The sequence below is a fragment of the Zingiber officinale genome, chromosome 2A, assembly GCF_018446385.1.
Source record: "Zingiber officinale cultivar Zhangliang chromosome 2A, Zo_v1.1, whole genome shotgun sequence".
In the NCBI taxonomy this organism is placed as follows: Eukaryota; Viridiplantae; Streptophyta; class Magnoliopsida; order Zingiberales; family Zingiberaceae; genus Zingiber; species Zingiber officinale.
This window is the reverse complement of record NC_055988.1, coordinates 136,255,055-136,267,948: the sequence shown is the minus strand read 5'-3', so window position 1 is coordinate 136,267,948 and position 12,894 is coordinate 136,255,055. Positions and strand designations below refer to the sequence as shown.

General features: G+C 38.6%; 1 protein-coding gene across 1 annotated transcript; it reads right to left on the bottom strand.

Moving 5' to 3' along the window:
• Window positions 1–1,190: 1,190 nt before the first annotated feature.
• On the bottom strand, window positions 1,191–4,171 carry LOC122042403 (heparanase-like protein 3). Its single transcript, XM_042602510.1, has 9 exons — window positions 3,507–4,171; window positions 3,386–3,422; window positions 3,100–3,283; window positions 2,865–3,013; window positions 2,561–2,794; window positions 2,302–2,491; window positions 2,108–2,233; window positions 1,919–2,024; window positions 1,191–1,841 (listed from the first exon to the last, which is right to left on the bottom strand). Exons 1-9 carry the CDS (start codon window positions 3,750–3,752, stop codon window positions 1,476–1,478), a joined length of 1,638 nt encoding a protein of 545 aa, XP_042458444.1. The 5' UTR covers window positions 3,753–4,171; the 3' UTR covers window positions 1,191–1,475.
• Window positions 4,172–12,894: the final 8,723 nt, after the last annotated feature.

Genomic DNA, 12,894 nt, shown 5'->3' with positions numbered 1-12,894 from the left:
TATCTCTAGACGTACATGTCTATAGTGATGCGAATTAAACCAGCTCTCTTAAAAACAAATGCTCTACTAGTGGATATGCAATATTTCTTGGACGAGACTTTATCTCATAGAATTTACAAAATAATCTATAATATCTTGTTCAAGCGTTGAAATTGAATATAAAGTTATAGTCAATACAACGTTTAAAATTATTTGATTTCAATCATTTCTTTCTAAATTTCATCTTGCATTAAATGTTGCACCAAAAATTTGGTGTGCTAATATTGGAGCTACATATCTTATAGCAAATTCAATTTTCATGCAAGTACAAAACACATAGAAATTGATTTTCATTTTATTTAAGAGTGTGTGACAATTTAACAATTTTCTGTTTCTTACATTTTTATAGAGAATCAAATTACTGATATTTTTACTAAGTCATTATCCAAATAATATTTTAACAGACTAACAAGCAAACCCAACATAAGAAATCTCCCGTTAAATTTATTGAGAGGAAAAAAGAGAATTATTCAGTAGGACCATACCAAACCAGATTAGTATCAGGCACAGTAATTATTAGAATAAATCTTTTTTTTTATTAATATATCAATTGACTGAGTATTGTTCCTTTATCAATCTATCAATTGTCTGAGCATGTAATGCTTCTATAAAATTGTATATAATCAGATAATCAAGAAGTTATTACCGTACACCTTTTTATCTATCCTATTACGTTCTTTGTCTTTCAGAATGAAGTAGTTTCATAACTTGCCTTCACCAATCGCGTACACCTTTTTATCTATCCTATTACTTTCTCTCTTTCAGAATGAAGTAGTTTCATAACTTGCCTTCACCAATCTGATTTTTTTTCTTTTCTTTTCTTTGAACCCAGTGAATTGCTTTTGCTCTGAGCTGCCCATCTAGTTCAGATTGTATTATTAAGCTCCTTTATCTAAAAAATTCATTCCATATCAATAATTTTTTGCTTGGACATATGCTCTCATCTGCCCAACAATCCTGTTTGCAGATTCTGTCCCATGCTTTCAGCAGTTCCCTGATTCTTCTCAGTTTCATTTTCCAGTAAGCTGACACATCTCGATTAAACATGGAAGTCTGCCAATTTTCTTCAATCAAGAGCTGAAAGATTGGCCACAAGAATCATTTGTTTTCAAATTTAAAAGTAAAAAAGTTCAAAATTGTTGATTGAGCTTCTGAGCACATAGACCCAGTTTGCCAGAGCAGTGCTCATAGAGAATTTCTTGAAACTCGGATGAAATTTCGATATTGAGTTTGCTTGCTAAAAGAGGTAATGCCTCATTACACAATTGCTTGTTTATTGCAATCGGCTTCGAAATGGTGCAAAGAATAGCATATAAACTCCTAGCTGTTTCGCATCTACTCTTCCTACTCACATTTATGCACGCAAACAATCCTTCTCGCAGAGGGATCACATGCAGTAAGAGGCCACTTAGCAGTCCACCCCCTACTTCTGAACACTACCTACATGCCGGAGCTTGGAAGAAGGGAATGTGAGCGAAGACGATAGAATACGGGGCCAGTGTGACTGGCTGCGATGCTTCAACTCGAACAGGCATCATCATCGGAATATTCCCATTCTCATCTACTTTCAAGGCATTGCCATTCAGCAGCATGGTCTGGCTATGGAGGTCGCCGCCCTGGGCTGTCAGGTGGTACTCTTCCCTTGTGCTTTCCGCCGGCGGCAGACCAGGAACATTTCCCCTGAATCCTGATCCACCAGCCCAGAGATCCTTCTGGCCGAGCGAATAAGCAGTCTTGCTTATGATCGGAACCCGAGTCGTGGTGTTGCCGCTGAGATTGATCAACAGGAGTGTGATTCCTCGCTGCGATAGTCATTCATTTCCGTCAACATTATCAATCAATCGTCAATTAATCACTCAGAGATCTCTACTTTACTTACTGATTCTTTCGCGCAGTGAGCATAAGCTCGTATCGAATTGGGTAATTTGCCGGTTAAATTCGTCGACAGGACCCGGTTTCCCATCAACCGGTGCCACAGCAGAGCACTGCAAGAATCGGAGCAACCAGAGTTTAGCTCTGTCAATTGTTTCCTCGGACATGACTCAACTCATCGAGGCGTTCAATTTACCTGTAGTAATCAGGATTTGGATGGAAGGTGGTCGTGTTCAGGAGGCCATAGTTTCCGCCGACCAACGTCTGCCGGCAATACGTCTTGGTGTCGTAGGTGGCGGACATGCCGAGCTGGTCCAGGAACCTAATGAACGAATCAATCAATAACTAGCTTCCTTAAATGATGAGAAGTGGTAGCTGGTGTTCGCTCACCAGAAGCTGAAAACGAAGGAGTCAGTCACTAGATGGCGGCCGCTGTTGTAAGCCCCTCCAGCCTCACCTACCCAGCCCTTGACGTTAGTCCCGCTGTTCCTGAGCAGGCCCTGAAGATCTCTGAACGTGCTCGCTTCGCCGTCCAGATAGGTCGGGTCCAGAATTTTCTCGACCAAATGCTCGTCCACGCCTGATCAAATCGAGCATTTAGCGATTCAGTCGAGCTAGGGCAGTAACTAAGAGGATGGTCATGCTGAACCTGGGCCGAGGTTGTAAATGTGGTGAGTGACCACGTCCAACGAGTTGGGTTTTGTTTTCCGGACGAGCTCGGCGAACCAGTCGGCGTCAAAGAAACCCCCCGGCGCTAGCACCAGCGGTTTAACTGGGAAGCCGCGGTAGATGTCGTCGATGAGCCATTTGAGATTGATCACGTCTGCGGCATACTGATCCGCATCGACGCTGGTTCCCACTCCCGATCCACTCAGCTCGTTTCCTAGCAGACGACACGAATCGTTCAATGGGGGTACCGTATAGGAAATCGAAGTTCCAGTTTCTCTTCTTACCGAACTCCCAACCGTGAATTGTGTAGCCCTTGTTGACCGTGAAGCGAATGAGAGAAGCAGCGTTAGTGCAGTTCCAAGGTCCCTCAAATGAGCCATCGCTCCGAAGAACCCTTCCATTTAGTGCATTCAACCCAAAGATTATGACGGCCCTGAGAGCACGGCTAGATAATCACTTGCGAAAGTTGAAATATTATATGCGTTTCAGAGTGCTACGAATTAAGCGAAGGGTGCTCACCCTGATTTCTTGAAGAACTCGTTCAGTTCGTCCCATCTGGGCAAAGGTAAGCAGCCTTCAGTAAAACCAAACATCTCGGACTCGTTCTTGACGAAATGCGTGCAAGGCTGCGCAGGGACTGATGTCTGGTATGTCACCTTATCTTGCAAGGTTCCCCCGAGACGAAGCTTCAGCGGCGAGAAAGCTGGCAAAAAGATCATAACGACATTAAACGATCATATATATTCCTCTTAATTCCTTAAGAACTCGAATTGAAGATTTTTTTTTAGCCCATGGCTTCCTTCACCTTTTACGGCATTTAACAAGATGGGACTGGAAAGATCCTGCGAGGACCAAAGAGGGGGAAAATGAATCGACTATGATATCCGAACAGTATCGATTTCGAGTTTCGACGGCAGAAAACTCACCAGGTTGAGCAGGGATGCCGACCCCCAGCTACATGTCCCATAATCACACTTCTCCGGCGGCCACCAGTCCAGAGTAGCGCAGATGAAGTCTTCATCAGTCACGGCGATAGGGGCTTCCCCGTCGACAATGACGGCGTCGCCGTATGCCCCTGCTTCAGAGTATGCAGCAACATGCCTGCTTAGGCACAGAAACAAACAGCACCCCAGCAGCTGAGGAAGAACACCGCCATTAGAGACCCTGCTCATACTCTCAGCCTCCACAAAGATTTTTTTTTTTTTTTTTTTTTTTCAGTTTCTCCAGAATGAGATCAGAGTCCTAAATCAGAGAAGCAATAAATAGCACATCAGTTTGAGGTGTTTTCTACTAGGTTTGGTGGAGGAGATTAAACTGAAAACTTTGGAGACATTGTGACTTTTGATTTCTTTTTCTTTAATGAATGAACTCGTGAATATTGACTGGACCACTATCGAACTGAAGCAATGGGGTTCATCTGGGGCAGAAGAAGAAGAAGAAGGTGGAGTCCTGATCTATTCAATGCTAGGAAGGTTCATCCATGGCAGCTTCCAACAATAATTTAAGCCAAAGTGGAGGAAATTAATGGTGGCACTGGATCATTTCTCCATGTAAATAAACAACTGTCTGCTCCATTTCTTTCTTTATAGCATGAGTCAGAGTGTGAGTGTCGAGTAGTTCATTTAAAGTAATTGGTAAAAGAAGATTTGACCTAGTGCCTGGTATGGTGAAGAACTTCCACTGTTCATGTAACTTGCTAATGCGGGAAGGGAGTTGCTTGTTGGTTTGCTGAGGGAGAGAGACTTCTCACCTTCAAATTGTTTGCATACAAGCAAAGATAAAGGATTTCCTTAGTCTTCACTAACTCATTTCAATGGGATTTTCTATTTCTTTTTTTGAAGATAGACCAATCTTAAATATTCTTTAATTTTTTTTATCATGGATATGTCAATTTAAAATTTGTTATTAATTTATATTATTTTATATTATTCCAAGTAATGATTTATTTTTCAAGCATAGGAAGTATCGTTTAGTAGTTAGCAATATGAAAATATGACTTTATTTTGTCATAAGAATTATGTCCATTAAAATCATATTAATGGTGAGAATAGCCGACGGATTGATATTGTTAATACTTACACGTGTGTTTGATACAATCAATTTCAGGATCAATTTTTAACCAATAAAAAAAATCTAAGAATTAGTCATTCGAAATATTCGGTGTGAACTAAAATGATAAATGTGCATTAGGAGATGGGCAGTGACAAGTTGTGCATTCAATTAAGTTTGGCGCACATAGTAAGGCAACAAACAAACACCAACTCCAAGGGCCCCAGGCTGAGCCAGGAGAGTTTGTCTTGTGGGAGTTGAAGTAGGTGAACCATTTAATTAATTAAAGGATGATACAAAGTGGTTCCTTCCTCTCAAACTAATCATTACACAAACAATAAATGGTTGAATACCGATTAAAAAACAAAAAGAAATATAAAAGAAAAAAAAACGAAAAATAAGAAGTTGGTTGAAGGGTGGGTCAATGTAAGAATGACCTGCTCCCCTCTATTTATTCAGCCTTTCCTTTCTGAATAATAGACTCATGGGCAACTACTCAAACTTGTGGATTTGGCAATGCAGTTTGTGGTAGTAGGTTTGGATAAGATTGAAAATAATTAGACTTGAAGGGTTGAAGGATAGACTCGCCCAACTTTTGCCAATCTTAAACCATATTAATTTTTTTAACCATATGAATAAATTTCAATAAGATGTATAAACAAGTCAACCTAATGTACCTTTATTTCTGGTCAACCTAAGGTTCATCCTAAACTAAGATGATAATGCAAGTCTACAATAGATAATTCCAATTGATACTCCTACTAAGTAGGCCAATTATGTCATCATCCCTAGTCCTAACTGCATGAACAAATTGATACTACTTGTAATTAAATATGGCATGATTAAACAAAAAGGATGAATCAGATAATATCGAACTTGAGGTGGTCGGTTACGTCTCACAGTTGTTAGGATAAATTGAAAAATATTCATAGCAAATGACTTAAAAATTCAATATCCTATAGTTGCACACTCCATTTGGAAGAAGATTAAAAATATAAAAGTCATAGGATAAGATAAACATGTGTCAATTTATAAAAATATGATTAATCCAAAATTTACATAAATAAAAGATGCTTATTCCAATCATGTATCAATTTTTAACAATGTGCCAAATCTATTAGATATAAATTAATCTAATTTGGCACACTTAGGGTTTCTAGAGCGTGTATTAAAGCCTGAAGTTAGAAATCCTTATGCATTCTAGACATAAGTCTAGAGTCGCTTGTCCATCTTAATGCATAAATCAATGTGTCATTTATTTGAGTTAACCACTTATTTGATCTTACTTGCCACACTTTATTAGCAACAAAAGGTGAAATTGTCACCTTGACAACTCCTCTAGGGTAGCTTCCCATTGTCTGGAAGGGATGTAAATTATGAGGACTTCATCTAACAACAAGAGCGCATGCAAAGAGGGGTTGAGGCAACCACCGGAGCATTTCATACCAGCTGGGAATTGATCTCAAGCTTATTGATAGCAACACTCTTGCATTAACCAACTATAACAGTTCATGGAGACTATTTGGCACTCTCTAGAATTTTGTATAGTAGGATTTGAATATTCATTTTCTAGGTATACCAATAACTTTGAAAATATTTCAAAGTATTAATTTTATCATGATTGAATTAACTACTCTTTCAAATATAGTTAGCACATCCTATACCTATTTAGAGTGATGTAATTATACTCGTGGGAATTCAATAACTATTAGATCCCCTTAGGTTTTTTAGTTACTCAAAGGATAACCTTCCTTTCTATCTTTTTAATGATCCTCTAAGGCTTCTTAGAAGCCCTAAACTTAGCGATCTCATCAAGGTTATCTCTAGAAATGACCTCTCTTAATACCTTACTTCCACTCCGAGACGTAAAAAAAGTTTTTTGACTTTGTCCCATAGTCAAAGGAAACCTTATGGTAAGTTAGGATGTTATCCTTAGACTTAAGTTTATATCCCAAACTATTTGGTTTTTAGATGGCTCTTGTCTTCCTAGATGTAGGTTTTATTTTTTACACCCATTAGTCATGTTCCTAAGGTCTTCTCTAAAACATCAAGTATTGATCTCAAGACTTGATTCTCCTTCTCCAATTCTTTGATTCTAGATTCCTCTCTTTTCTCATCAATTAGTCTAGAATTAACCCTAGGAGTATCAATGTTTCTTAAAACTATGATGTAAAGCAATAAAATTGTTAAATTTATCTCTGGCATACTTCATATCATCATAATAAGATACATCATGTAGAATAGATAATGATATCTTATCTTTTACCTTAGGAGCTCTCTTAGTTTAAACTTCCTCTCCTATATTCCTTGATTTACCTCCCATTTGAACATCAGTATGGTAAAGCCTTTTGTCATTGCATGCAAAGTATACAATGTGGTCCCTCTCCATCTGTATCATGGGTGCAACCCCTTAGGCTTTTTCTAGTGTGGTAATGTCCTTTGTAATTGCATGCAAAGTATACAATGAGGTCCCTCTCCATCCATATCATGGGTACACTCCCGTGGGATTTTTCTTTAACCACAGGTGTCTGATAGTGCCCCTTCCCGTAAACTTAAAACATATTATATGTTTAAAAAAAATGAACTCAATATACCTAAGTGTTGGGTCCTCAATTTTATTTCTTTTATAAAGGTAAATTGTATTAGAAATCAATTGAGGATATACATGTTAGAAGCCAAAAAAAAAATGGAAAATAGGCAACTGAACCTTTCGAAACATCCTCTATGTTAGAGACACAACCCTCATACTAGCATCTATTGTGTGCTTGCCAAAGTAAGAAAACCATACAAGACATGGCCAAATGTGTTGGTGCAATTGATTTATGAGGTTTCGATATTTGACAATATGACCAAGGGTTGACCCAAACAAGACTTGATGTTTGGGAGAGAGAAGTCTAGTTAGGACTAGATGACTAGCAAAGGTAAGTTCTAACCAAAGGTTAAGCAAAGCGGAAGTCTCGGTGAGTAAAGTCGGGCCCTAGTGAGTGAAGCTAGGCAGTGGAAGTCCCGGTGAGTGAAGTCGGGCCCTAGTGAGTGAAGCTAGGTGAAGGAAGTCCTGGTAAGTGAAGTCAGGCCCTAGTGAGTGAAGTTAGGTAGAGAAAGTCCTGGTGAGTGAAGCTAGGCAACGGAAGTCCTAGTGAGTGAAGCTAGAAAACCCTAGGAGGTAACCCTAAGTTATACTTGAATTCTGTTAATACTGTGCTAACTCAGTGTTGCAGGGAAGCTCAGCTAGGTCGGCAGACTGACCAGGTAGCTGACACAAAGTCCAGACGGGTCGAAAGACTGACCGAACGTCTGGCAGGTAAGTGGAAGTAAGTCACTGGAGGGGAGTGACTGTGAGGACGCGTTACCGGGAAGGGAACATTAGGCGTCGATCCGACTTAGACTCATTTCGGATATCTAAGTCGAGATCGTGACTAGATTCCGGTCTCGGAGAGACGGAATCTAATTAATATTCTCCTTAATTTTAAATTGTGCTAATACTCTATTTTGCAAGATAACTCTTTCGTGCAGGAGAAGGGATTTCTGAAAAAGAGTGGTCCGGGTGCCCGGAATGCAAGTTTTATCAGCAACGTCATGTCGCCACGTGGAGCACCCTAGTTGGCTCGGCTACGTCATAGTCAGGGCGCCCTGAAGGTTTCAGGCGCCCCGAACCTCCTATATAAGGAGGGGCAAGGCTGAAGCTCCAACAACAACTGACAATCTACTCTCGTGTGCTCCTGTGATGCTGCGAAGCTACTCCGACCACGCGTTGTTCTTTTGTTTTCTTCCTTTTGTCGGTATTGCTTTTCTATTAGCATTCCTGTAATTTAGTTTGTAATTAAATATTCAAATTGCTAGTGGATTGCCCATCGAAAGCACCCTTGCATGCGGGCCTTGGAGTAGGAGTCGACAAAAGTTCCGAACCAAGTAAAAAATGACTCGTGTTAGCATTGCTTTATCCTTCTGCATTTACTTTTCCACTGTGTACTCCTTCGATAATTTTTAATCGATATTCACCCCCTCCCCCCTCTATCGAACTCTATGATCCAACAAAATGTAGGGCCTTAGTCAATGCGATATTACCCCAAAACCGTCGATGGAAAACCTGTTAGAGTGTATGCTAAAAGCCTAGCTTTTTGTATAAACATTTATTTAGAAATAAGAATCACATTGGTCAAGTGTCTACATTTATATATACTGAGTGTAGTCGTTTAATTAATTTATATTGTAGATAACACGGTGTGTGGTGTCACACACAGGAGATCGTGTTATCAGTTCTTTATAAATTATAAACAGTAGCTCACGACTAAGATGGAAAGGAACAAACCATTAGAATAGTCGTAGTGTAGTTAGGTATTAGTTTGTCTTGACTAATAAATTACACTAGTACACTCTAAGTGTATTGAGTAGGATCATTCAAGGAAAGTTTTTTTTATACTGACTTAATAAAAGAACAAGTCCTTAGTTATTATGGAAGTATGTGCTCTTAATACTAATATAATAACATGCACATATATTTAATATTTATTTCTTTAACTTATCAAAGGGTGAGATTTAGTTTGATAAATCAATAAGCCCGATAAGTTGGGAAATGATATTACTTATAGTGTGTGTTGTTGATTATAGAAGGAAACTGTGTCCTAGTAATCTAGGTTGATAATGTCCCCAAGAGGAGCTCATAAGGATTGCCATGTTAAACCCTACTGATGGGCTTAGTCTGACATGACGATAAGATTGAGTGGTACTACTCTTGGACTGAGATATTAATTAAAATGAGTTGTCAGTAACTCAATTAATTAGTGGGCATCCGACATCTTAAACACAGGGAGACTAACACACTCATAATAAGAAGGAGCCCAAAATGTAATTTGAGATTGGTGCGGTAGTTCAATAATAATTCTTTAGTGGTATGAATTATTATTGATGAAGTTAAGTTGTGTATTCGGGGCGAACACGGGAAGCTTAATTTCATCGAGAGACCAAAACCAATTCCTTCTCTTGGTCCCTATCATAGTCTCTTGTATATAGAGATTTATACCCACCACATGCCCACTTCTTACCCAACCCAAGGGGGTCGGCCAAGCTAGCTTGGAACCCAAGCTAGGGCCGGCCAAGACCAAGTGGTTAAGCCAAGTTGGTGGCCGGCCAATGCTTGGAATCCAAGCATGATGTGGCCGGTCACATCACATTAAAAGGGATTTTATTTATAAAATTTTCTTATGTGGATTCCATGGTTTTAAAAGAATTTAAAATTTAAATCTTTCCTTTTATAGCTTTCTACAAAAAATTAAGAAAAGATTTAAAATCTTTCCTTATTTGTAGATTGAAAGGTAGATTTTAATTTTAAGAAAACTTTCCTTTTTTAACCATGTTCATGATTTAAAAGAGAATTAAAAAAATTAAATATTTATTTTATAAGTTTCTACAAAAGATTAAGAAAAGATTTGATATCTTTCCTTATTTGTAAATTGAAAGGATATTTTAATTTTTAGAGATAACTTTCCTTTTTGGAAATTATCCACATGTTTAAAAGAAAGATTTTAATTTATAAAATTTCCTTTTATAACCCACCATGAAGGGAAAAATTATTGGAGAAATTTTTTATAAATTTCCAGAAATAAATTAGGAAGTTTTAATTCTTGTGTTGATTAAAACTCTCCTTGTTTGGGATTTTAAAGTGGCCGGCCATGTTGTTTAAGAAAAGAAAATTGATTTTTAAATTAATTAATTTTTCTTTTCATGGCAAAAGAATTAAGGAAGTTTTTATTTAAATTTCCATATTTGCCAAGGCCAAGGATTATAAAAGAGGGGGTAGAGGTGCCTTCATGAGAACAACTATTTTCTATTTCTCTCCCTCTCTTCCTTGGTGTGGCCGGCCCTAGAAGTTCTTCCCTCTCCTTTTTTTTCTTCTCCTTGGTGGTTGAATCTCTTTAACCTTTGAAGCTTGGAAGGTGGCCGGATCTTGTTTGGAGAAGAAGGAGGAAAAGGAGGTTTTGTTTCTAGCATCCCTTGGAGCTTGGTGGTGGTGGTCGGACCTCTACTTCTCTTGGAGAATTGATGGTGGCCGAATCTATCTTGGAGAAGGAGTTTGGTGGTTCTCGTCTCGGAAGATCGTTGCTCACACAACGTCCGAGATTAGAAGAGAAATATGGTAGAAGATCAAGAGGTTATTTACTTACAAAGAAAGGTATAACTAGTAATTATTTTCCACATCATACTAGTTTTCTTTGTATAGTTATTTTTGGAAATACCAAACACAAGAGACATATGATTCTAGAGTTTTCGAATTTATGTTTCTTTTGTTTTATTTTTCGAATTTGTGATTCGATAGTTCCTTTTGGTTAAACCTGTAACGACCCAATTTTCCCTATTTAGAGTTCTAAAAGTCCATAAAAATATTTGGAAATACTTTTAAAATATTCTAGAGATTTTTAGGAATTTTTAGAGTATTTTTACGTAATTTTTGGAGGTCGTTTAGTATGTTTATAAAAAGAAAGAAATTTTGACAAAAACCGTTGAAGGTGAGGCTCGAACCCATGACCTCGGGTCGAACCCGACCTAACCGGACGCAATCGACCAGCTGAGCTACACGGGTTTTGTTAACCCAATATGGAACGAAATGTATTTAAGCTATGGTTGAAACAGAATTATTTTAGGAAAAATGTTTCAGAAATTTGGCGGAGCCGAAGCTCGACCTGACGACCTCCGACTCGTACAAGTTGTTAGCGGGTTGGGCTAGCCAAGTGATCGGCGGTTGTTTTGTTAACTAAGTAGGGAATAAAATATATATAAGCCATAGTTGGAATCGAATTAAACCGAGTTATAAAGGGATTAAGTTTTCCCTTTCTCACGGAAACCCTCGTTCCTTCTCCCTCGCGACGGCGCTGTGCTCGAGCGAAACCGCGGCCGCAGCTAGGGTTCTCTCCCTCCGGCGGCCGGCGAAGGCTTCTTCCGGCGAACCTTGTGGATCCGAGTTCCTCCCGTTGAAGAGAGCCCGCGGACACAGAAGAAGCGCCGAGATTTGAGCTCATCTGAACCCTAGACCTCTTTCCTCTTCTCGGTTGTAAGTCTTAGCAATCAAGGGTAAGTACTACTCACCTGCAGTAGGATAGTTCCGGATTCCTATTTCTTTTGTGTTTCGAATTTTCTGTGAAGAAGGTTAGTCTAGGGTTTGCTGCCATGACCTTCAAAGGAAGAATAGGATGGGTAAAGTTCAAGCATGTGGGATCATCGTAGCTTGTGATGGGTTTGGTCAGGTAGTTAGTAATACGAGTTCAATGCGATTTTGATTCTCATGTTGGCTTTAGATTTTGTTCTGTGAGAAGGTAGCAGGATCGTGAATATATTTTCGTGGTGCTCTTATACTTCGGTGAGGGCAATCAGGTGCTAGTTGTAGAATTGGGTTCAAATAAGAGCAAGGTACAGAATTCGGTTTTCTTCTGACCACAATGGTTTAGCTGTGGAGCTTCAATATTAAATACACTAACATGAGTTTGATGGGATTTAAGTTTTCCGGGTTAGTTTAATTCTTGTGAACCTCACATTGATAAATGTATAGGTCCTGAATTCTCTTCCTGTAGCTCTCCCCCATGCATGCAAGCATTTAGTTGTTTCTTACCAGCATTCTTATAAGTTGGGTGCAAAATATGATATGTGTGGGTCATGTCTACTGAGTAAGGATATGGAAAGATTCAAGTTTCAGATTTAGTTCTCTTTGGTTTTCTTTTTTTGTTAACCTTGCATCTAAGTATAAGATTTCAGTTCAGATTTAGTTTCTTATGCTTTCTTAACTAGTTGGAACAACCCTTATATTTAGCATACAAGTTTAGATCTTTTTGTGCCATTAATGGGCACGAACAGCCCTATGAATAGCCTTTTCTGCAAGCAAGATCAGCTCTTTTGGAGCTTAGACCAGCCCTTTAATTAGTTAGAATGGTTTAGCATTTTCCTTGCAACTCAAAGGGCAAGAACAACCCTTATTTAGTTAGAAGGGCAACCTTTATTTAAAGTAGGCAGTATTTTACAGCATGTTTAGTAAGTCCAAGTTAACATTCTTTTGCCCTAATTTACAGCATGTTTAGTAAGTCCAAGTTAGCTTTCTTTTGCTCTATTTTACAGCATGTTTAGAAAGTCCAAACTAGCTCTCTTTTGCTCTATTTTACAGCATGATTAGCAAGTTTGAATTAGCTTTCTTTTGCTCTATTTTATAGCATGATTAGCAAGTTGAATTAGCTTTCTTAGCTCTATTTTATAGCATGATTAGTAAGATTAGATTAGCTTTCT

Bases quoted from the DNA above. Each gene is read 5' to 3' on its own strand.
- LOC122042403 (XM_042602510.1), bottom strand. From the start codon at position 3,752: ATGAGCAGGGTCTCTAATGGCGGTGTTCTTCCTCAGCTGCTGGGGTGC. The intron at 3,423-3,506 runs GTGAGTTTTCTG...TGGTCCTCGCAG, and splicing joins CGGCATCCCTGCTCAACCTG to GATCTTTCCAGTCCCATCTT. The intron at 2,234-2,301 runs GTGAGCGAACAC...TTCGTTCATTAG, and splicing joins TCCTTCGTTTTCAGCTTCTG to GTTCCTGGACCAGCTCGGCA.